At 46.1% G+C, this 21,436-nt stretch overlaps 2 protein-coding genes across 2 annotated transcripts; both read left to right on the top strand.

Moving 5' to 3' along the window:
* Positions 1-1,337: 1,337 nt before the first annotated feature.
* Positions 1,338-15,565, top strand: tgfbi (transforming growth factor, beta-induced). Its single transcript, XM_078101646.1, has 17 exons — positions 1,338-1,582; positions 1,843-1,941; positions 7,389-7,453; positions 8,963-9,120; positions 9,288-9,452; positions 9,566-9,712; positions 9,787-9,928; positions 10,020-10,232; positions 10,512-10,649; positions 11,292-11,437; positions 12,965-13,101; positions 13,318-13,448; positions 13,849-13,973; positions 14,272-14,374; positions 14,465-14,532; positions 14,671-14,695; positions 14,768-15,565. The coding sequence occupies exons 1-17, from the start codon at positions 1,470-1,472 to the stop codon at positions 14,821-14,823; spliced, it is 2,031 nt and encodes a 676-aa protein (XP_077957772.1). The 5' UTR covers positions 1,338-1,469; the 3' UTR covers positions 14,824-15,565.
* A 2,406-nt stretch (positions 15,566-17,971) lies between these two features.
* exosc3 (exosome component 3) lies at positions 17,972-21,408 on the top strand. The gene is made up of 4 exons (XM_040173373.2): positions 17,972-18,319; positions 19,340-19,489; positions 20,569-20,720; positions 20,802-21,408. Exons 1-4 carry the CDS (start codon positions 18,095-18,097, stop codon positions 21,007-21,009), a joined length of 735 nt encoding a protein of 244 aa, XP_040029307.1. The 5' UTR covers positions 17,972-18,094; the 3' UTR covers positions 21,010-21,408.
* Positions 21,409-21,436: the final 28 nt, after the last annotated feature.

Genomic DNA, 21,436 nt, shown 5'->3' with positions numbered 1-21,436 from the left:
TTATGAACTTACTTAGGACTTATACTTAAGTAGGGGATGTGGAATGTATGTATGTGTGCGTGAATACATGTGTGTTTAAATGTGTGTGTGTGTGTGTGTGCATGTATGTGTGAGTCCTCTTCACCACACAGGGTGAAAGCTGCTCTCTACTTACCTTGTTGCTCGTGACCTTTGACCTCTGTGAACATCTGTTGGAAACCTGAACTGTTTCTGAACACAAAGCAGCTCTGTGTGTTACAGACCATCTGCTGCAAACACACACACACACACACACACACACACACACACACACAGACAAACATCAAATTGTAGAATATTCTTGGTATTCAATTCAATTCAATTCATTTCATTTTTGTAGAGCCCAAAATCGCAAATTACAAATTTGCCTCAGAGGGCTTTACAGTCTGTACACATACGACATCCTCTGTCCCAAAACCCTCCATCGGCACAGGAAACACTCCCCAAACAATGAAAAAACTCTTCCAAGAGGGAAAAAAGGGAAGAAACCTCAGTGAGAACGTCAGAGGAGGATCCGTCTCCTGATGGACGACTACAATGATGCCATGTGTACAGAATGAACAATGTATAATACATGAGACTATATGACAGAAATGATTCAAGTAACTGTGAGTAGTAAACCAGACGCACAGCAGGACCACTGCAGGGACCACCACCATAGAACCAACCATAGAACCACCATCACATAGAACCACCATCACATAGAACCACCGTCACATAGAACCACCATCCACAGAAGCCTGTGGGGAGCGAGAGCACAGAGACTTTAGGAGAGGGTAATGTTGGTTTACGAGTACAGTAATATGATTAATATCTAAAATAATGATGATGATGATGATGATGATGATGATGATGATGGCAGCAGCAGGTGTCAGCAGGGCCACGGCAGGTGTCAGGACCAGGGTCCAGAAGGAACCACGATCTACGGAGACCTGCTAGGGGAGAAAGCACAAAAAACTCCCGGAAAGTAGCTGAATTAGTCATGTGCATTAATAAAACGTAAAATTATGGTAGAACGAGAGCGTGAGAGAGGAGCTCGGTCAGATCAATGTCAATATATATCAATGTCAATATATATATATATATATATATATATATATATATATATATATATATATATATATATCAACATTGGCTTATATATTTATTTGATCTTGTTCTTATTTTAGTTTAGTTTCTGTTATTGTTCATATACTTACTTCACTTAATTTTACAGTTTTGAACAGGCTACAATTTAAATATTTTTGTTTTGTTTCCTAATCCTCCTCTTCCTCTTTCTTTCGCCTCTTCCTCCTCTTCATCCCCCTCCTCTCTTCTTCCTCCTCCTGCTCCTCCCCCTCCCCTGTGGTTTATAAGACTCTGCCCTCCTCTCCCCCGGAGAACCCCCTCGCTGCGGAGAAGGAAGAGGAAGAAGAAGGAGAAGAAGACTGAGGCTTCTGGTCCCGTTCAAGATGAAGGTGTGCGTGCTGGTTCTGGGTCTCTCGCTGGTTCTGACCGTCTGCGTGGCCCGGTCTCCGTACCAGGCGGTGCTGCAGCACAGCCGGATCAGAGGCAGAGCGCAGGGGTGAGTTTAACCCGAGCGGAGCCGAGCCGAGCCGAGCCGAGCCGAGCCGAGCGGAGCAAAATTTCGGGGAAATTTCATAGTTTATTGATCTTCACGGCTGTTTCATTATGATGGGAACAAACACTGATATTGATCACATGATCAGGCTGTGTATTATATATATATATATATATATACACACATATATATATACATATATATATATACATTCACCTGATTTTCACATGATGGGATTATTGATGATGTCTATTGTCTTTCAGACCGAATGTTTGTGCCATGCAGCTACTCAAAGGCACCAACAAGAAATACTTCACCAACTGCAAGCAGTGGTACCACCGCAAAATCTGTGGGAAGCCCACGTGAGTCCAGTGTGTATGTGGTCCACTGTGGTGTATTTGTTGTGTGATTCTGTATGTATGTTCGTTGTGTATCCGCTTAGTACTTATGTTTACTATCCACTTCTGCTGAGGAACGTCGTGGCTATGCTAGTTTTAGCGATTAGCCGTTAGCAGAGAGTGTGATTTGTGCTTTTTGGCTTCCGTGGAAACGGAAAAGCTGCTTCAGCTCATTCGTCACCAAGTATTCCTGAACTATATCAACTTTATAAATAAATACAGTTTGGGGGTGTTTTCTGAAAGTCAGTAGGAAGTGAAGCTTCCTACGAATACACGCACACAAAAACACACACTCACACACGCACACGTACACACACACACACACACACACAGACTTTTATCTGAGACAGTTTAATTAGATTTACACCTGTGGGGGGTTGGGTCCTCTATTTGTGTGTCAGTGGGTTTCTGAGAAGGTCAAAGGTCAGCAGTAGGAGGACTCATAAGTCACAGACCCTCCCCCTCCCCATTCCCCCTCAACTTGCCCTGAGCCCCCCCCCCTTCCAAAAACTAACATTAGTCAGCAGAAAGGTGACAAAGTGAATCATTCAGAAGATGCTTCACTTCTACACTTTTATAATCTGGTACTTCAGTCACATTCACATTTACTAGTATTATTACTATAAGATGTGTATTAGTACTTGTATCAGATGCCTTTAATGTATCATGATACATTTACACTTATTGATTTATATTATTCAGTTAGTTCTCCTGCCATAACTACACAGTGTACTTCTCTTACTACTTCTGTTGGTTCTTCTGTTAATACTTCTGTTAGTACTTCTTAGTTAGTACTCCTACCAGAACTACACAGTGTACTTCTCTTACTACTTCTGTTGGTTCTTCTGTTAATACTTCTGTTAGTACTTCTTAGTTAGTACTCCTACCAGAACTACACAGTGTACTTCTCTTACTACTTCTGTTGGTTCTTCTGTTAATACTTCTGTTAGTACTTCTTAGTTAGTACTCCTACCAGAACTACACAGTGTACTTCTCTTACTACTTCTGTTGGTTCTTCTGTTAATACTTCTGTTAGTACTTCTTAGTTAGTACTCCTACCAGAACTACACAGTTTACTTTTGAACCTTTCCTTCGGGTCGACTCAGTTACAGCGACCTCGCTTGACGGCGGCCATATTTGTTTATATGAGGACTAAATGGGTCCAGTTTCCATCTGGTTTGGCAATCAGTCCAATGTGTTCATACGCACACACACGCACACACACACACGCACACACACACACACGCACACACACGTACACGCACACACACACACGCGCACACACACACACACACTAACACACACGCACACACACCAGGAGCTGGTCTCCATCTGTTTACATTTCTTCGGGGTTGGAGGCCGCAGGAGTTCTGGACTTTTCCTTTTTCTGTCTCCAGACAAAACATTATATGTACATATATATATATATGCATATACACATATAATATATGTATATATGCATATATATACACATTGATACACCTATACATGTAGACATATAAATGTCTCTGTGTATGTCATCAGGAAACTTCAGGTCATCCCAGTTTTAACTCCTTTAAGCTGCTTAAAATTTTAGCTGGATGGTTTCATCTTGATCAATAAATATTACTGGTTATCGTCTTAATTATGGAATGCCGTTTTAGTCCAAATTAAATAAATGAATAAATACATAAATACATGAAATATGCATTTGAAATACATCATGAAATAAATAAACGAGGCAATAAATACATAATTATTAAATACATTTAATTATTTCATGGTTTATTTCATAATGCCACTTTTTATTTCATGGTACTTTTATTTCATAATGCCACTTTTCATTTCCAGAGTCTTTTATTTCATAATGCCGTTTTACATTTCACATTCTTATATGCAAATCAGGGGGCGTGGCAACATCAAACATTCAGATCAGACAACAGAGCCGTGTGCTACAAAAGTGGCATTATGAAATAAACGTACCATGAAATGAAAAGTGGCATTATGAAATAAAAGTACCATGAAATAATTAAATGTATTTAATATTTATGTATTTATTGCCTCATTTATTTATTTCATGATGTATTTCAAATGCATATTTCATGTATTTATGTATTTATTTATTTAATTTTGACTAAAACGGCATTCCATACTTAATAACCTAATATCTTTTCTACATGTGGTATATGGTATTATCTTGTAATCTTCTGATGTATAAATCTGGTCCTTCGGATCGTGTTGTCATCCAGGCCAAAGTCAGGATCAAGCTACTCTGCAAGCGGCCGTCTTTATTTATTCTCTTGGAAGAGTCCCAGATACCAGATTTAATATCAAAGCCTTAATCTCAAGCAGCCGTTGTCAGATTGAGAGAAAACAGAGAGCTCCTCTGCATGAGGTGCGTGATATTCATCTGAAGTCATGGCGTCCTTATATTCTGGACAGGTCAGGATGTGTGGAGCTCCTGGTGGAGGCTCCTGGTGCTTTAGTGTTTTTCATGGCGCTGGTTGACGGTCCCCCATCAGGCTGCAGATTCTTCTTCTCTCTGAGGAAATGAGCTTTATGAGCCCAGACAGCTGAAGAAGGTTTATTATGGAAAACCTCCACAGGAAGTCAGGGAGGCCTTTGCCCGGCTTCCACGCTCCATTACAGCCCACATGTGTGGAATCCTCCTGAAGCGCTTTGCTGTCAAAGGATTGTTTCTACAGAGACACCAGGGGGTTTCCAGGAAGCGGGTTATGTGAAAACTCAGAGTAAGTTAACCCTGAGATCAGGGAAACTCTGAGTTATCCGTTCCAGATAGAGAGGTAACTGAAACTCTGAGTCAATCACCATGGTAACAGACTCCGAGTCAATCACCATGGTAACAGACTCTGTGAACGTAACCTGCTCGCTGGCAGGTTTAATATAAGAAACCCAGAGTTTCTACCGTCTCCTCCCACATGAAGAAAGCTGGTAGACACGGATTGCCCTTTTCTACCGAATCCAATTGACATCGAAGCCGTCGTGAATCGAAATGCTTTACGTAGCGAGAGTCTTCCGACCCAGATTAGATGTTTTATCATTTCCAGAGGAATTTATGTTAGAACGCTGCCGCTTTACTGGTAACTAGGAAACATATGGACGACATGTAATTCCTACAGTTTCACATACAGAGAACATGGTATTGACCGAAAACCTCCACAACAACTGTCCGCTGTTGTTGTGGACAGTAACCACGGTCACAGCTGTCTCTGTCGTTGGGTCACAGCTGTCTCTGTCGTTGTTGTGGACAGTTACCTCGGATACATCTGTTTCCGTTGTCGCTTTGGACAGTTACCACGGTTACAACTGTCTCTGTTGTTGTTGTAGACAGTAACCACGGTCACAGCTGTCTCTGTCGTTGTTGTGGACAGTAACCACGGTCACAGCTGTCTCTGTCGTTGTTGTGGACAGTAACCACGGTCACAGCTGTCTCTGTCGTTGTTGTGGACAGTAACCACGGTCACAGCTGTCTCTGTCGTTGTTGTGGACAGTAACCACGGTCACAGCTGTCTCTGTCGTTGTTGTGGACAGTAACCACGGTCACAGCTGTCTCTGTCGTTGGGTCACAGCTGTCTCTGTCGTTGTTGTGGACAGTAACCACGGTCACAGCTGTCTCTGTCGTTGGGTCACAGCTGTCTCTGTCGTTGTTGTGGACAGTTACCTCGGATACATCTGTCTCCGTCGTCGCTTTGGACAGTTACCACGGTTACAACTGTCTCTGTCGTTGTTGTTGTGGACAGTAACCACGGTCACAACTGTCTCTGTCGTTGTTGTTGTGGACAGTAACCACGATCACAGCTGTCTCGGTCGTTGTTGTGGACAGTAACCACGGTCACAGCTGTCTCTGTCGTTGTTGTTGTGGACAGTAACCACGATCACAGCTGTCTCTGTCGTTGTTGTGTCAACAGCTAGACTCCATGTTTATATCCTTTTTTTTGTGATTCTGTGATGAAGAAATCAGTCCCACAAACAGCAATCATTACGCAAGCTGATCCAGGTTGAGATTCCTCAGAGGGATCCGGACCCTCTGGCTCCATCACCTTAATAAACAACATGTCCTTACAGGAAGCCATTGGTTTATGATCTCATGGAAACTTCTCTCGGTCTGTTATGTGGACATAACTTTATTAGTATCATTAGACTCAGACAGGAATTTATGCGTCTCCTGAAGCAGAATATTTCAGAAAGGTTACGAGGTCCTCAGGTGGAACCTCAGCAGTTTATGGAGGAGGGTTTTTTGTCCTCCTGAGGCAGAAAAACTGCAGAGCATGTTGCTGTGGAGGAAGTTCAGGGAAGAAGCAGTAGAAGAAGTTGGAGGGAGGCTGAGCCCTGGATGATCCTCATTTGAATTATAAATTACAAATTGGCCTCAGAGTTTTACAATTTGGACACCAGGCGCGGACCGGGGGGAACAGAGGCCTGGGAGTAATTAACAGACCCACTCAATCCATGCACGCATCGACCAGTCAGTGGCGGTCTTGGAAAATACCCACACACTTAACATTACTTTGAATGACTACAAAGAAATGACATCATAGGTCATTTTCCCTGTGTCCCCCCTGTGGTCAGTCCACCCTGTGACCTTTGACAGTGGAGAAACATGAAGGAAAAAGGAAGCAATGTTACGTGTCCTCACTTGTCCTTACGTGTCCTCATGTGTGCTCATGTGTCCTCTTCTATCTTCATGTGTCCCCTTACTCTTAGTGGTAACGAGCATGTAACAAAGTCTTTTTTTAAATAAATTAACGCAGTTACAATTACAGAGATTGAAATGAGTTTGTTACTCGCGTTACTCTCTTTTGTGATGCGAAGCGGAGGGCCGGCAAATAGTAAGTAAACAGCTGCCTGTCAGCACTAAATAGTTGTGTGTCACAATAGTCGCGTACGTGTAAACAGCATCGCGTCGCTCGTGAGGACAGAGCGCAGGATGCTGCAGGCGCCGCTCCACGCAAACAACCAGCGCTCCTCTTCACACGGACTGCAGAGCAGCCGATGAACCGGCCGAGCTGATCGATCGCTCGCTGTGTTGGAGATGAGATGCATCCTGTCAACTGTCCAGTCAGTTGTCTTCAGGCAAACGCCTCAAACTGTTATTCTGTATTAAGTCAAGTATTAAAAAGGACTTTGTACTATTGCTTGATTTGAAGGCCTGTTGATTACAATAAATAGGTCTAAAAAACTTGACTGTTCAGTAATATTTATATTCATTTCATTTAAAAAGACATAAAAATAACTTAAAAGTTACTTTGCAGAGTAACTAATTACTTTTGATACACAGTAACTGGTAAGTAATTCAATTACCTTTAAAAGAACTTAACTAGTAACTGTAACTAAATACTCATTTTCAGTAACTTGCCCAACACTGGTGCTCACGTGCTCACGTGTCCTCACATGTTCTCTTCCTGCTGCAGGGTGATCAGCTACGATTGCTGTCCTGGTTATGAGAAGATTGCTGGAGAGAAGGGCTGTCCAGCTGGTATGACCTCTGACCTCTGACACACAGCTCCTGCTAGAGGAATGTATTGTGTCCCACACTGTTTCTATCATGGCCCCCTTTGAGAAATAGGGACATAGTAAGACCCCCTTTTCTTAATAAAGTAATAAGTACACTTTACTTTTCCAACTTTACTTACGTAAACATGATTTCAAGTAAATTTACTTCAAATATTTAAATTGAAGTTAAGAACAGTGCAAAAACTTTCAACAATTTTTCTCTCTCTCTCTTTCTCTCTCTGCTGTGCTCGTCCATTTTTTACCCTTTGCCTCTCTGGTGGGCGCGGTTCAAACACAACGCATGTCAAGTCCTCATGTCGGTTTCACTTTCGTTTTTTTTCGGGGGTTTCCGTGGCCGTGTGTTAGGGTTGAGGATGAAGCCGCAAACCCCCTGTCGGAACACCGCGCCCCCCCTGACGGCTGTGACTACCAGTTTGGGAACCACTGTGTTAAGAAGACACTCACTCATAATGAGGAATCAGGATCAGGAAACATTTATTGCCAAAATATGTCAAACATACAAGGAATTTCGACTTGGCGGTTGGTGCGTGACAGTAGACAGTGTGACAATAGACAACAAGACAGCAGTGCACGAGTAATAAAATAAAGTAAAATGCAATGGGTTAGTAGAATAAGGCTATGGGTTAGTTTAAAATAAAAGAATAAAATTAATGTTAAAAATATTTAAAAATAAAAAAATAAAGTGCACCAGCAAACAGGAAGTGACAAAAGTGATGAGTGAAAGTGACGTGTGCAGAATGAAATGAGTGGTGTGATGTCAGAGTCAGTCAGTGGGGGACCGGCTCTGTTGATGAGCCCGACTGCCGACGGGAAGAAACTGTTCGTGTGGCGGGAGGTCTTAGTCCTGATGGACCTCAGCCTCCTGCCAGATGGAAGGGGCACGAGCAGGTTTTGTCCGGGGTGAGAGGGGTCGGCCACCATCTTTTTAGCTGCTTCAGAGACCTGGAAGCGAACAAGTCCTGCAGGGACGGCAGATTGCAGCCGATCTGCCTCTCTGCAGAGCGGAGGACACGCTGCAGCCTGCCCTCGTCCTTGGCTGTGGCTGCAGCGTACCAGACGCTGATGGAGGAGCAGAGGATGGACTCCATGATGGCCGTGTAGAAGTGGACCATCATCGTCTTTGGCAGGTTGAGTTTCTTCAGCTGCCTCAGGAAGAACAACCTCTGCTGAGCTTCTTGGTGATGGAGCTGATGTTCAGCTCCCACTTGAGGTCCTGCTTGATGATGGAGCCCAGGAAACGGAAGGAATCCACAATAGTGACGGGGGAGTCACACAGGGTGATGGGGGAAGGTGGGGCTCTGTTCCTCCGGATATCCACAACCATCTCCACTGGGATTAAATAAACTGGGATTAGTATAGGAAATATATGGTTATCATTTTAAAAACAGCTGTGAACTCTCCGCCCTGTTGCATTGTGGGAGCTCTCTTCCCCATTGATATGGGGGTGTTTGGCCCCTTGTCTTTGCTGCAGCATTGCCTCTGGTGAACATCTACAACACGTTGGGCGTGGTTGGGGCCTCTACCACCCAGATGTACTCTGAGCGAGCCCAGCTGAAGGAGGAGGTGGAGGGGCCGGGCAGCTTCACCTTCTTCGCCCCGAGCAACGAGGCCTGGGCCGCCCTGCCAACGGTCAGTACGAGCCCCCCCCCCCCCCCCCCTCCCGTACCGGGTTTCTTCTGGTGTTTGGCCTACAGCGACCGGCCTCCACCAGCATCCGCTAACATGGGACACTTCCTGCTCTCTCAGTGCTGTTTTCTGTCGTCATGACCCTCTGCTGTGTTGTTGTTGTGCTGCAGGAGATCCTGGACGCCCTGGTGAGCAATGTGAACATTGAGTTGCTGAACACTCTTCATTACCACATGGTGACCGGCCGGCTGACCTCTGAGGAGCTGAGGCACGGGTCCTCCTTCGTCTCCATGTACCAGGACTTCCACGTCCATATCCACCACTACAACAACGGGGTCAGTGACCCTCAGAGCGACGCTTTGTATAATGTCACTCTGTGATGATGTCACCGTAGCACTCTGCACATCGATGAGGCGTAGATTTAACGGTCTCCCATTCGCCCCCTCAGATCGTGACGGTGAACTGCGCCCGGTTGATCAAACCTGACCAGCACGCCACCAACGGCATTGTGCATGTGGTGGATCGCGTCATCACCGCCATCTCCAACAACATGAACACGTTAATCGACGTGGACGACGACCTGGAGACGCTGCGCGTGAGTTTATTGATCGATTGATTGCTGAAGTAGCTTTTGAGCACTGACTTCTGAACTTTGTTTCTGTGACTCAGATGGCAATAGCCGCTGCCGGTCTGACCAATATACTGGAGAACGAGGGCCAGTACACCATCTTCGCCCCCACCAATGAGGCCTTCGAGAAGATTCCTGAGGAGACACTGAACCGGATCCTGGGAGACCCCGTGGCTCTGAGAGGTGACCATTTGATCACTGCCGATGGCCTTTATAGCCTTACATAGTAAACTTGAGGACCTCCATCCTGATGACAGTCAGCCTGTGTTCCCAGACCTGCTGAACTACCACATCCTGAAGCATATGCAGTGTGCCGAGTCAATTGTGTCGGGGACCCCAATGGAGACGCTGCAGGGCACCGTGCTGGAGGTCGGCTGTGATGGAGACCAGATGACCCTGAACGGCAGGGCCATCATCACCAAGAAAGACCATCTGGGAACCAACGGAGTCATCCACTACATCAATGAGCTGCTCATCCCAGACTCAGGTATTAGTACTGCCGATACTACCGCAACCGAGCACACTCTAATCAACCTGGACTCAGGTACTAGTACTCCCTTTACTGCTGATACTACTTGACCGAGGCACCCGCTGATCAACCCGAACTGAGGTACTAGTACTACCACTACTGCACATATTGCAGAAAGTACTTACAACTACACAATAACTGCAGTACAACACAATCTGCTTTAATAGTTGTGGTAGCTGTGGTAGTAGCAGAAGTACTTGCTGTACTATTTAGTTATTTCACTTGTTCCTTTCTCAGCCAAAGTTCTGCTGGAGCTGGCAGATGGTTCATCTGTTGCCACAGCTACCAAGCTGTTTGTGGAAGCGGGTCTGTCCTCCCATCTGACTGGCTCCGAGGCTCTAACCATGCTGACCCCTCTGGACGACGCCTTCAATGGTAACGCTCCTGACCCTTTGACTTCCTGGAAAGTCTTTGATTTGTAAACTTTTCTTTCTCAACCAATCAGAAGGCTTGATTTCATCTACCCGTATTACATTACACTATATAGCCTCAGAAACCTATTTACTACCGTATTCAGAGATAATACATGTTATTCTCTTGGTGTCCACTAGAGGCATCACTACTGTATTATAGAGATAATACATGTTACTATAGGGGTAATAGATGTTATTATAGAGATAATATATGTGATATAGACATAATACCTGATATTATAGAGACGGTACATATTTTTATAGAGACAATAGTAGTAATTCATGTTATAATAGAGTTAATAATAGCGATGGTGGTGCATGGGGTAGAGAGGGTGCGCCGGGAACCACAAGGTTGGCGATTCGAACCCTGGCGGCTCCATGTCCAATGTCGAAGTGTCCCTGAGCAAGGCACCTAACCCCTAACTGCTCCCCGGGCAAAATGTAAAAACCATGGGTTAAAAAGGCAATGTAAGCTTTGGATAAAAGCGTCAGCTAAATGACATGTAATGTAAGATAATACATGTTATTCTCCTGGGGTCCACTAGACCACTGTATTATATGGATGATACATGTTACTATAGAGGTAATACATACACCGTTACAGGAAGAGACACAACCATGACCCCCGACATGAAGAAGCTGATGACCGACCACATCCTGAAGGGGCAGCTGACCTCCAAGTCTCTGTATCACAACCAGGAGCTGGAGACGCTGGGAGGCATCAAGCTCAGAGTATTCGTCTACAGAAATGTAAGGACTCCCATTTCCTCACTAATGAGCTTGTAACTCTTCTAATTGGCCAATGGGGAATCAGGACACATACAATATACCCTATCAGGAGGCAGTGGGAGGGTGTTAGCATGCTGATGGTAGCAGTTAGCGCACAGGTCTGGAACCTAGCCAAGACCAGCTCTTCAACAAGGTCTCAGTCCAGTTGTGTTGGTCCAGACATCTCCTCCGGGGGTTTTGTTGAACATCAGGTCTGCTCCACATCTGGATCCTACAGTTGGAGGCTTGTTGGAAATGGACAAACATCTGGATAAGGTTTCAGACTGTTGTTCTCACCACAGAGTTCTAGTTCTGTGTCTGATGTTGGAACCAGAATCATCCTGTTTAATCTTCTTAATGAGATATTTTCCTGGAAAAGCAATGAAATACTTTCCCACATGAATGAAGACCGACTCACGTCCCTCCAGTCAGAGCAGCAGATATTTTGTCCAGCTGGGTCCTCCTCCTCTTCCTACCCAGGGAGGCGGCTTTATATTAATTACTTTACCAAACCGGCCTCCACATCAGTAGTTCTCAGCAGGATCCTTCAGATCAGGAACTGCTTCTGGGTCTTTGAGTTTTTATGTTTTCAGCTACGAGGGCATGAAACTTTATTTTAATTTGGAAACAAATTTTCAGAAGGAGGAATTGTGGTGAGTGCAGGCTGAAGACTTCATGTGGTGGGGGGGGGTCCCCCCACGCCCCCAAGTCCACATGAATCAGGTCCTGGTCTCCTCTCTGTCTCCATGTGATACATGTCCTGGTCTCCTCAGTGGTTCCACATGATTCTGGTCCTGGTCTCCTCTGTGGTTCCACATGATTCAGGTCCTGGTCTCCTCTGTGGTTCCACATGATTTAGGTCCTGGTCTCCTCAGTGGTTCCACATGATTCTGGTCCTGGTCTCCTCTGTGTTTCCACATGATTTAGGTCCTGGTCTCCTCTGTGGTTCCACATGATTCAGGTCCTGGTCTCGTGGGGGGCTCACATTTCAGCTCAGTAATGAACTCTGCAGACCACCAGAAGTTTCCTGCTTCCCGCAACAGCGAAATCATTCCAGAAACCGAGTGTCTGTTTATAAATGTTTCTGTTTGTTTATGTGTATGTGTGTGTGCGTCTGTGTTTATAAGTGTGTGTCTGTGTTTATAAGTGTGTGTGTGTGTGTGTTTATAAATGTGTGTCTGTGTGTGAGAGAAAGGATCTGACCTGAAGTAGTGGAGAGACCAGAGAGCCGAAGTTCTCTGGTGCCTCAGACACTCTTATTATAACGCATAGATGTGTGTATAATATCTCTCTCTCTTTCTCTTTCTATCTGTATATTTATAGATATAGTTCTATATACCTATATCTATATAGATATAGTATATATATGCATATTCATATATATATATAACTATATAAAGTTATATACATATAGTTGTATATACCTATATATACTACTATATGTATATAACTGCATATATAAAACTATATATATGAATTAAATCATGTGATGTATTTACATGTCTGCAGAACCTCTGCATAGAGAACGCCTGCATAGCGGCCCACGATAAGACAGGCCGGTACGCCTCCATGTTCACGGTGGACAAAGTGCTCGCCCCCCCGATGGGGACCGTCATGGACGTTCTGAAGTCAGAGGGCCGCTTCAGGTGAGAATGTTTGAAACAGACTCTGGATCAGAAAATACACCTTCCTCTAGATACTAGGAGCTGTTGACTTCCTAGTCATCCAACAACAGTTTTTATGAACCATTAATTCATCTGGATCGGACAGGGCAAACTGTTCTGGGATCAGTGCTGAGGTCACTACAGGTCAGAACTGCTTACATCACAGGAAGTGACGCCATGGTCCGCGCCTCGTTTCAGTGTCCTGGTGGGGGCCGTGCAGACCGCCGGGATGACGGAGCTGCTCAACCAGCAGGGGGCACTGACCCTCTTCGCTCCGACCAACGAGGCCTTCAACGCGCTGCCCCGCGCCGACCTCAACCGGCTGATGCGTAAGTAACGAAAGATGGCCGCCGCTCCCAAGCGGTATCGTCCTCACGGGTCTCCTCCTAAGGAAGCCTCCTCTGCATGAGGTCTCCTTGTTTGGGCCGGGCGCTTTGTTGAGGTGACTCACTGGAGGGTCTGAGCTTATGAAGAGTCATTGCACATTGCTTCAGACGTCCTGCCAGACCGAGGAATGAAATCACGATGCTGAGAATATCCAGTGAAAAGAGATGATGTCATCGCATTCTGTCTTCCTGTTCCTTCGTCTTCCTTTGTTTTTATAACAGATATGTTGTAGCGTATATGTTTTTAATCTATATTTATATTTCTGGGCAGTTTAGAGATATTAGTCAATACAACTTTATTGATAGTTGTAAGTATTTATTTTATTGGTGTGTGTGTGTCCAGGTGACCCTCAGCAGCTGTCTACTCTGCTCAGGCTTCACCTGCGTGAAGGCATCCTGGTCAGCGGAGGAGTTGGATCCCACACTAGAGTGCAACCTCTCCAGGGAGAGAAGCTGGAGCTGGGCGTGGTGCGTCCCTCCTACGCCCCCACGTCCCCAAGTCCCCACGTCCCCACGTCCCCAAGTCCCCACGTCCCCACGCCCCCACGTCCCCACGTCCCCAAGTCCCCACGCCCCCACGTCCCCAAGTCCCCACGTCCCCACGCCCCCACGTCCCCAAGTCCCCACGTCCCCAAGTCCCCACGCCCCCACGTCCCCAAACCCCCACGTCCCCAAGTCCCCACGCCCCCACGTCCCCACGTCCCCAAGTCCGTCCTTATTCATAGCTGATCAGTTCAATAACAGCTCTTTCCTCTGTGTGTTACAGCGTAACTACACGGTGTACGTCAACAAGGTCCCGCTGGCCCACGCAGACCTGATGGCAACCAACGGCGTCGTGCACGCAGTGGACGCCATCATCAAACCTCTGCGTGAGTCGCTACCCAAGTCCTACGGCTGTGACATCACGCGGAGCGCGTAACATCACGCCACCCCTGACATACCTCTCTTGTTCTCTGCAGCTCTGAAGGTGGACCGAGAACAGAATGATGGACCTGCGACGGCCTTCAGACCGGTGGCCTCCTCCAGGGTGAGAGACCACTGATGAATGAGGTCTTGATGGGGGAGGAGTCTACTTCAGCTGAGTTGCATGACCTATCAGTGAGCACAGATGATGGTAATATAAAATGACTGTAATAATTCTGCTGACCCTCACCCCGTCTCACAGGTCGACACCAAGAGCTTCAGGAACAGTGAGTTCTTATTCTTCTCTGGTCTTCATCAGAACCCGTAAAGTTTCTAACTCTCTGTCTCTGTGTCTCCAGATGTGATGTTCCAGAAGGTCGTCCGCAGTCGCTCCAGCAGGACGATGACCCAGTAGAACTTAGCAGAACCTCTGACGAACCAGTAGAACCCAGGACAACCTCTGACAAACCAATAGAACCCAGCAGAACCTCTGAGGAACAAGTAGAACTCAGCAGAACCTCGGAGCAAGAATTAGAACTAAACACACCCTCTGAGGAACAAGGTGGAACCCAGCAGAACCTCTGAGGATCAAGTAGAACTAAACCCAACCTGTTAGGAACAAGTAGAACCCAGGGGAACTTTTGAGGAACCAATTGAACCCAGCACAACCTCTGAGGTTCAGAGAGGATCCCACAACCAAAGTTTTTGAACACAGCTTGTTCATTTTTTTCATTAATTTAGTCAAAACATGTTTATAACCGCTGATTAATGATTATTGGATCGTGAACTCTGGAATGTGAGAAGATAGAAACAAAGACGAGAGTTTTGTTTCATTGCTGTTGTTATTAATGTTAACTTTTATAACAAAAAGCAGATCCGAGAGACACAAGGTGATCAATCACAGTGATCAGTTACAGTGATCGGTCACAGTGATCGGTTACAGTGATCAGTTACAGTGATCAATCACAGTGATCGGTCACAGTGATCTGTTACAGTGAAAGGGCAAAGGTCACTCGGCTTAAAGCCACTGATCGTTATTATAACTGATCAATACTCGTTAATCACTGTGAGAGGTTCTCGGGGGGATTTATTCACATTGTGAAATAAAGTTTCTTGTGTTAACTTGTTTTCTGAATAAAGGGAGACCTTCAAAGAGACATTTGTCTTTGTGTATTTGATCCAGACCAGAGTCTCTATAGAAAGACAATCAATACAGAATGTAGAGCATTATTATGGGATGTCTAATCACTTTGGCAGAACAGGATTCATGTGATACTTTTCCTCTACACTTTTCTTTTACTGTAAAAATAAAATCGTCACATCTTAAAAACAAAGTTTGAACTTTCACATAAACCATTCCCGTGTTGTTTGTTGTTATGTACTGTTTGTCATGTTGTCCTGTAGCATGCCAGCAGGCCAGAGCTCAAACCAACAAACTCATTTTTAGGATCTCTCGCTAAAATAAAAACGATGATCCAAAAATGGAAACTCCCATGGCCTCACACCTGTGGGGGAACCGATGGGGTCGGGTGCGCTGCTATAAGGGTGCCGGGGACGTGGAACGTCACCTCTCTGGGGGAGAAGGAGCCGGAGCTTGTGCGGGAGGTGGAGCGTTACCAGTTGGATCTGGTGGGGCTTACCTCTACGCACAGCCTCGGCTCTGGAACCACACTCCTGGATAGGGGGTGGACTCTTTCTACTCTGGAGGGGCACCAGGCGGGTGTGGGGATACTCACAAGTCCCCGGCTGAGTGCTGCTACATTGGAGTTTACCCCAGTGGACAAAAGGGTCGCCTCCCTACGCCTTTGGGTGGTGGGGAGGAAACTGACTGTTGTCAGTGCATATGCACCAAACAGCTGTTCAGAGTATTCAAGTCCTGCATGGGGCTCCAGTAGGGGACTCCAAGACCTACTGGGAGACTTCAATGTGCACATGGGCGACGATGGAGATAACTGGAGAGGCGTGATTGGGAGGAACGGGCTCCCTGATCTGAACCCGAGAGCTCGTTTGTTATTGTACATCTGTGCCAGTCATGGATTGTCCATGAAAACACCATGTTCGAACATAAGGAGGTTCATAGGTGTACGTGGTACCACAGCACTCCGCCGCGTGTTTTGGACACTTGGGTAAAGACAGGGGAAGAGCTGTCAACTGATCACCATCTAGTGGTGGACTGGGTCAGAGGATGGGGGAAGACTCAGGACAGACCTGGTAAACCCAAGTGCGTGTGAATGTGAGAGGAGTTTTCCAAAAGATTTTCAACTCACACCTCCAGCAGAAGTTCTCTCATATTCCTGTGAAGGTAGCGGACATCAGGTGTATCGAGGAGCGGTAACCTTCGAACCCCTTGGTGGACACCGGTGGTCAGGGAAGCTGTCCGACTGAAGAAGGAGGCCTTGTGGGTTATGATATCTGATGGGACGCGTCAGTTGCAGGGCGGCAGCCTCTGCCGTGAAGGAGGCCAAGCAGCAAGTTGCTGAAATGGGTTTCCTCATGAGAGTGGCTGGGGTCTCCATTAGAGGTAGGGTGAGAAGCTCAGCCTCCTTTGCGTTGAAGGGAGCCAGTTGCCAGCCCCAGGGAAGACCCAGGACTAGTTGGAGAGATTATATCTCTGCACTGGTCTGCGAACGCCTTCGTATCCCCCAGTCAGAGCTGGTAGATGTGGGAAAGGGAAGTTTGGTGTCCCCTGCTGGAGCTGTTTCCCCGCGACCCGACCCTGGATAAGCGAATGAAGATGGATGAATGGAAAAAATGGAAAGACTCAACAAGCTACCAAGAGAAGGCCATCCCCCAAACGGACCAGGAGGCGTGAATTAGAGAAGCAACCAAGAGGCTCATGGGAACTCTGGAGGAGCTACAGATATCCACAGCTGAGGTGGACAATCTGTCCACAGGATAACTCTTATCGTGTCCTCTACTAATCTGTCCTTTATGGAAGAGTGGCAGAAAGAACAACGCTGTTGAGAGTAAACCAGAAAAAATCCTGTTTGGAGTTCAACACAATGTGGGAGACACAGCAAGTGTGGAAGAAGGTGCTCGCTCAGAGGAGACCAGAATGGAACTTCTCTGTCTTGATGCAAAACGCTGTGTGGAGGAAAGCCAACACCACCATTACCCTGAGCACACCACCCCAACAGGAGAACATGATGGTGTAGTATCATGCTTCTCTTCTGCAGCTACAGGAAACTCGTTAATGATAATTAATGTTTGAATTAGAATAATTAAGGCCTTCATTATTTTAATGCAAACTATAATTACTCTACCCATACATATAGTTATATAATGTTATGTAGGTATATATATAGATATATAGATATTTTGTGACACTTCACCAAATTAAAATCATAACCTATATATTAAATACTTCAAATGTTAAATTACATTTTTGTTTAACTAGATAACTAAGCGCTTTTACATTCAAGATTTAATGAATTACTCAACTAAAACTCACAATAGGTACGTTGACATTTTGCTTTAATCTGAACTTAATTGGTGAAGTAAAAACGTTATTTTCTTTATGATGTTAAAGTTTTTAACGAAAACAAAGCGCCCAGAGCAGCAGGTGTTTTACTCCCTCCGTCCGGCAGGGAACGCTGCAGGCGGACCTTCCTGCTTCCGGTGTGTCACATTTACACTTGTCCGTCACCACCAGCAACAAAACCACATGTGAACGACACTGCGGCGCGATGTCCTCCGCGTTAAGAGACCGAACCGGGGAGGTTCTGTTACCGGGGGATGAGTTCTCCTTTGACACCGACGACACCATCTCTCTGACGGGCCCCGTCAAACCAGAGAAGGTGGTGTGTGGACCGGGTCTGAGGCGGAGCGGGGACCGGCTGCTGGTGTGTAAAAGCGGCGTCCTACGGCACAAGCCGCCGAACATGTTCTGGATGGATTCCCAGCAGAGGAGGGTGAGACGACTCCGAGGAGAAATCCTGTCGCGTTACAGGGTGACGGACTGAATTAGAATCAGCTGTGCGCCGTTACGGCAGAACCTGATGGACCAAAACCGCGCCAGAACAGCGAGCGGTGCGAATCACCAAATCCGGCCCGCGGGGCGTCCAGTGCGGTCGCTTCTGCTTCGTTTACATCGATTTGTCCCCGCGTGTCGTCCGTCTGTACCAGCGGCTCGACGGACTTAATAAATCCGACACCGCTCCTCTCTTGGGCACAAGTTGTGCTCTTTTCCGTGTTTTTATGTAGCAACAGAGTTGCTTCTTGTTGTGAGCTGTACCCAGCATGCAGTTCGGCGGGGTAATATTTATAAATTGTACAATTATTAGTCGTGATGTGTTACCCTGTTAAGGAGTGTTATTGTGTTATTCTTTGTTGTTATGAAGTTAAAACCATGACTCACTCTCAACACACAAGACAAGTAGCTCCGAGCGCTTCTTGATGACGTGTAGAAACGCATTTTGTGACACCCTATGAACGGTACTAAATGACATATAATGTGGTCTCATCTCCTCCTGTAGTTGTTGTGGAAATTCCACAAATACCCTTCGTGTTTGGGTTCATGACGTCATCCGTAGTCGCACACAGCTCGGTGGATTTCAATGACTCGTCTGGCTGACCAGCAGCCCGTTGGATGACCGGCTCGGATCGGTGCGTCTCTCGGTTGGACAGGTAACCTGCTGCCTGTCTGGCTCCAGTGAGCGGCTGTTACAATACACATAAAGTGTATTTGCGCTTTGGCAGCAGGACTGCAGTGATGACGAGCGGGGCATCTCAACGCCGGTTGACTTTGGCAAGACAGCATCGGGCGGATTTTTTGCCACGGTTGAAATATTTTTATTCCATTCGCATCTTCGTGTTTTTCGGGCCGCCTCATTTGCTTCGCGTTTGGCGTGAACGTACCATAAAGGAGATAAAGGAGTGTGTTCGGATGTTTGAGCAGTGCTTATGGGAGTCAATTCTGTCTCTGTCCTCAGTATGTTCCAGCTAAAGGTGAAACCATCATCGGCATCGTGACCGTAAAGTCAGGAGATGTCTTCAAGGTGGACTTTGGAGGAAGTGAGCAGGCGTCTCTGTCCTACCTGGCTTTTGAGGGAGCAACTAAGAGGAACCGACCCAACGTGCAGGTGAGACACAACCTGTGTCTCAATTCACTCGGCTACATCCTTGTAGCCTTCAGCTGCCTTCGCGGCTGGAAGCATCGCTCCTCCCGCATAGGCTGAACTGAGCGGAACTGATTTCATTTAGGAAGATATGCTTCACCTCCGAAGCATGATACATTTGAGGCTGAGAGAAGAACTTTGGTTATTTTCATTTTTTTATTAATTGTTAAATTAAGTCAGTTAGGCCACATACTTTCAGCTAAAAGTAATATTGCAATCTCAAGGCCGAGGAGATTCCATCAACACTGTCAATAAAAACTGCAACAGCAGCAAACACATGTATTAACGTGTATGCAGGGACTTTTTATTGGGTGTCAGGTTTGGGGGGAGCGAGGCTCTTTAGTCCCAGCACAACTCAAAAGGAGCAAGTGAAAATGCTGCACTCTGTGGACGGCGGTTTCACACTCGGTAAAAGGGGTTCGGTTTTAAATGATCTTTGTGGTATTTTGACCAAAGTATTTCATTAAGATCCCAAGGAACCACATCAACTTGTGGTACAATGGGCACATGATGGTCCTTTAAGATATTAAGGATGTGTCCACGCCACAGCAGCTGAATGTCACCACACACATGGTTCTCCTCCAGCGTGATGCTGCTGCCTCCTGCTCCATAAACACAACCAAATGTAAAGTTAGTTAGTAATCACACAACCAAATGTAAAGTTAGTTAGTAATCACACAACCAAATGTAAAGTTAGTTAGTAATCACACAACAAAACGAAAGGAGCAAAGCAAGTTCAGTTTCTGACTTAAAGACATATTTTGTGTCCATAACTTGTTTACCTGAGCTCACTTTGATCTATTTCTGTTCATAATATGAAGTATAAACTACATTTAAAACAACCTCTAAAGTGTAAAAGTGAAGGTTTAATAACTACAGACAAGCTCCTGGTAACGTGAGCAATGTGTAATTCTTTGTTAGTTTAAATACATTTTCTCCCTTTTTCATGTATACAGAGATTTCACAAAATGTTTGGTCATAGAAATGTTCTTACCCCTCCCTCCTTGGTCCCTAACCCCTCCCTCCTTGTGTTACCTGTGCAGGTGGGCGACCTAGTGTTCTCTCAGTTCCTCTTAGCCAATCAAGACATGGAGCCTGAGCTGGTGTGTGTGGACAGCTCAGGACGGGCCAATGGGATGGGAGTATTTGGAGGAGGAGGTCTACTCTTCACGGTTTCTCTGGGACTTGTCAGAAGGTACACCTCCGCAGATGTTTGTGTGAATAGTAGCGCTGTCCTGAGACACCCCCCTCACCTGGCTCCCCCCCCCACTCCCAGACTGCTGACCCCCCACAGCGAGATCCTGTCAGACCTGAAGCAGCTGTTCCCCTGTGAGCTGGTGATGGGAATGAACGGCCGTCTGTGGGTGAAGTCCTGCAGCCTCCAGCAGACCCTCGTCATCTCCAACCTGCTGCAGAGCTGCGACACCATGACGGCCCAGCAGAGACGGGAGCTGTTCAGGAGGGTGGCCCAGGGGGCGCTGTAAGACCACCTGCTGCACCTAAACCAGCAGAGGGGGGGGGGGCACACTTTCGACCACATGAGACCTCGGGTGCTCCTGCACCAGGTGTGCTGGATCAGAGGGAGACGAGCTCCAGCTGCTGGGACAACCGGATCTTCTTCGAGTCTTACAACCCTGAGATTTACTTGAGGATGAACATCTTTGTGATGATATGACAACATCGGGATGTTATATGTTTACTGGTTTTGAAGTATGAAGTACAGTAAAGTCTATTTTGTGACCACATTCTTCTAGTCTTTGAAAACTCATGTCCAAGTAATGATGATTATTACAAAGAAAGGTTGTGACGTTGAGCTTCCTACATTTTTTGGAGCACTATCCTTTGGTACAAGATGACCTGAAAATAAATGTACTATATAAATATGTGTGTGTGTGTATTTTGATTATACTA

This window comes from Gasterosteus aculeatus, chromosome 4 (assembly GCF_964276395.1).
Source record: "Gasterosteus aculeatus chromosome 4, fGasAcu3.hap1.1, whole genome shotgun sequence".
Lineage (NCBI taxonomy): Eukaryota > Metazoa > Chordata > Actinopteri > Perciformes > Gasterosteidae > Gasterosteus > Gasterosteus aculeatus.
The sequence above is the reverse complement of the archived record's forward strand: the minus strand, read 5'-3'. Positions and strand labels throughout refer to the sequence as shown.

Excerpts from the sequence above, each read along its gene's own strand:
- exosc3 (XM_040173373.2), top strand. The coding sequence starts at position 18,095 with ATGTCCTCCGCGTTAAGAGACCGAACCGGGGAGGTTCTGTTACCGGGG. Across the intron at positions 18,320-19,339 it reads TGGATTCCCAGCAGAGGAGG|TATGTTCCAGCTAAAGGTGA; the intron begins GTGAGACGACTC and ends CTCTGTCCTCAG. Across the intron at positions 20,721-20,801 it reads TCTCTGGGACTTGTCAGAAG|ACTGCTGACCCCCCACAGCG; the intron begins GTACACCTCCGC and ends CCCCACTCCCAG.
- tgfbi (XM_078101646.1), top strand. The coding sequence starts at position 1,470 with ATGAAGGTGTGCGTGCTGGTTCTGGGTCTCTCGCTGGTTCTGACCGTC. Across the intron at positions 7,454-8,962 it reads AGAGAAGGGCTGTCCAGCTG|CATTGCCTCTGGTGAACATC; the intron begins GTATGACCTCTG and ends TCTTTGCTGCAG. Across the intron at positions 9,929-10,019 it reads AGACCCCGTGGCTCTGAGAG|ACCTGCTGAACTACCACATC; the intron begins GTGACCATTTGA and ends CTGTGTTCCCAG.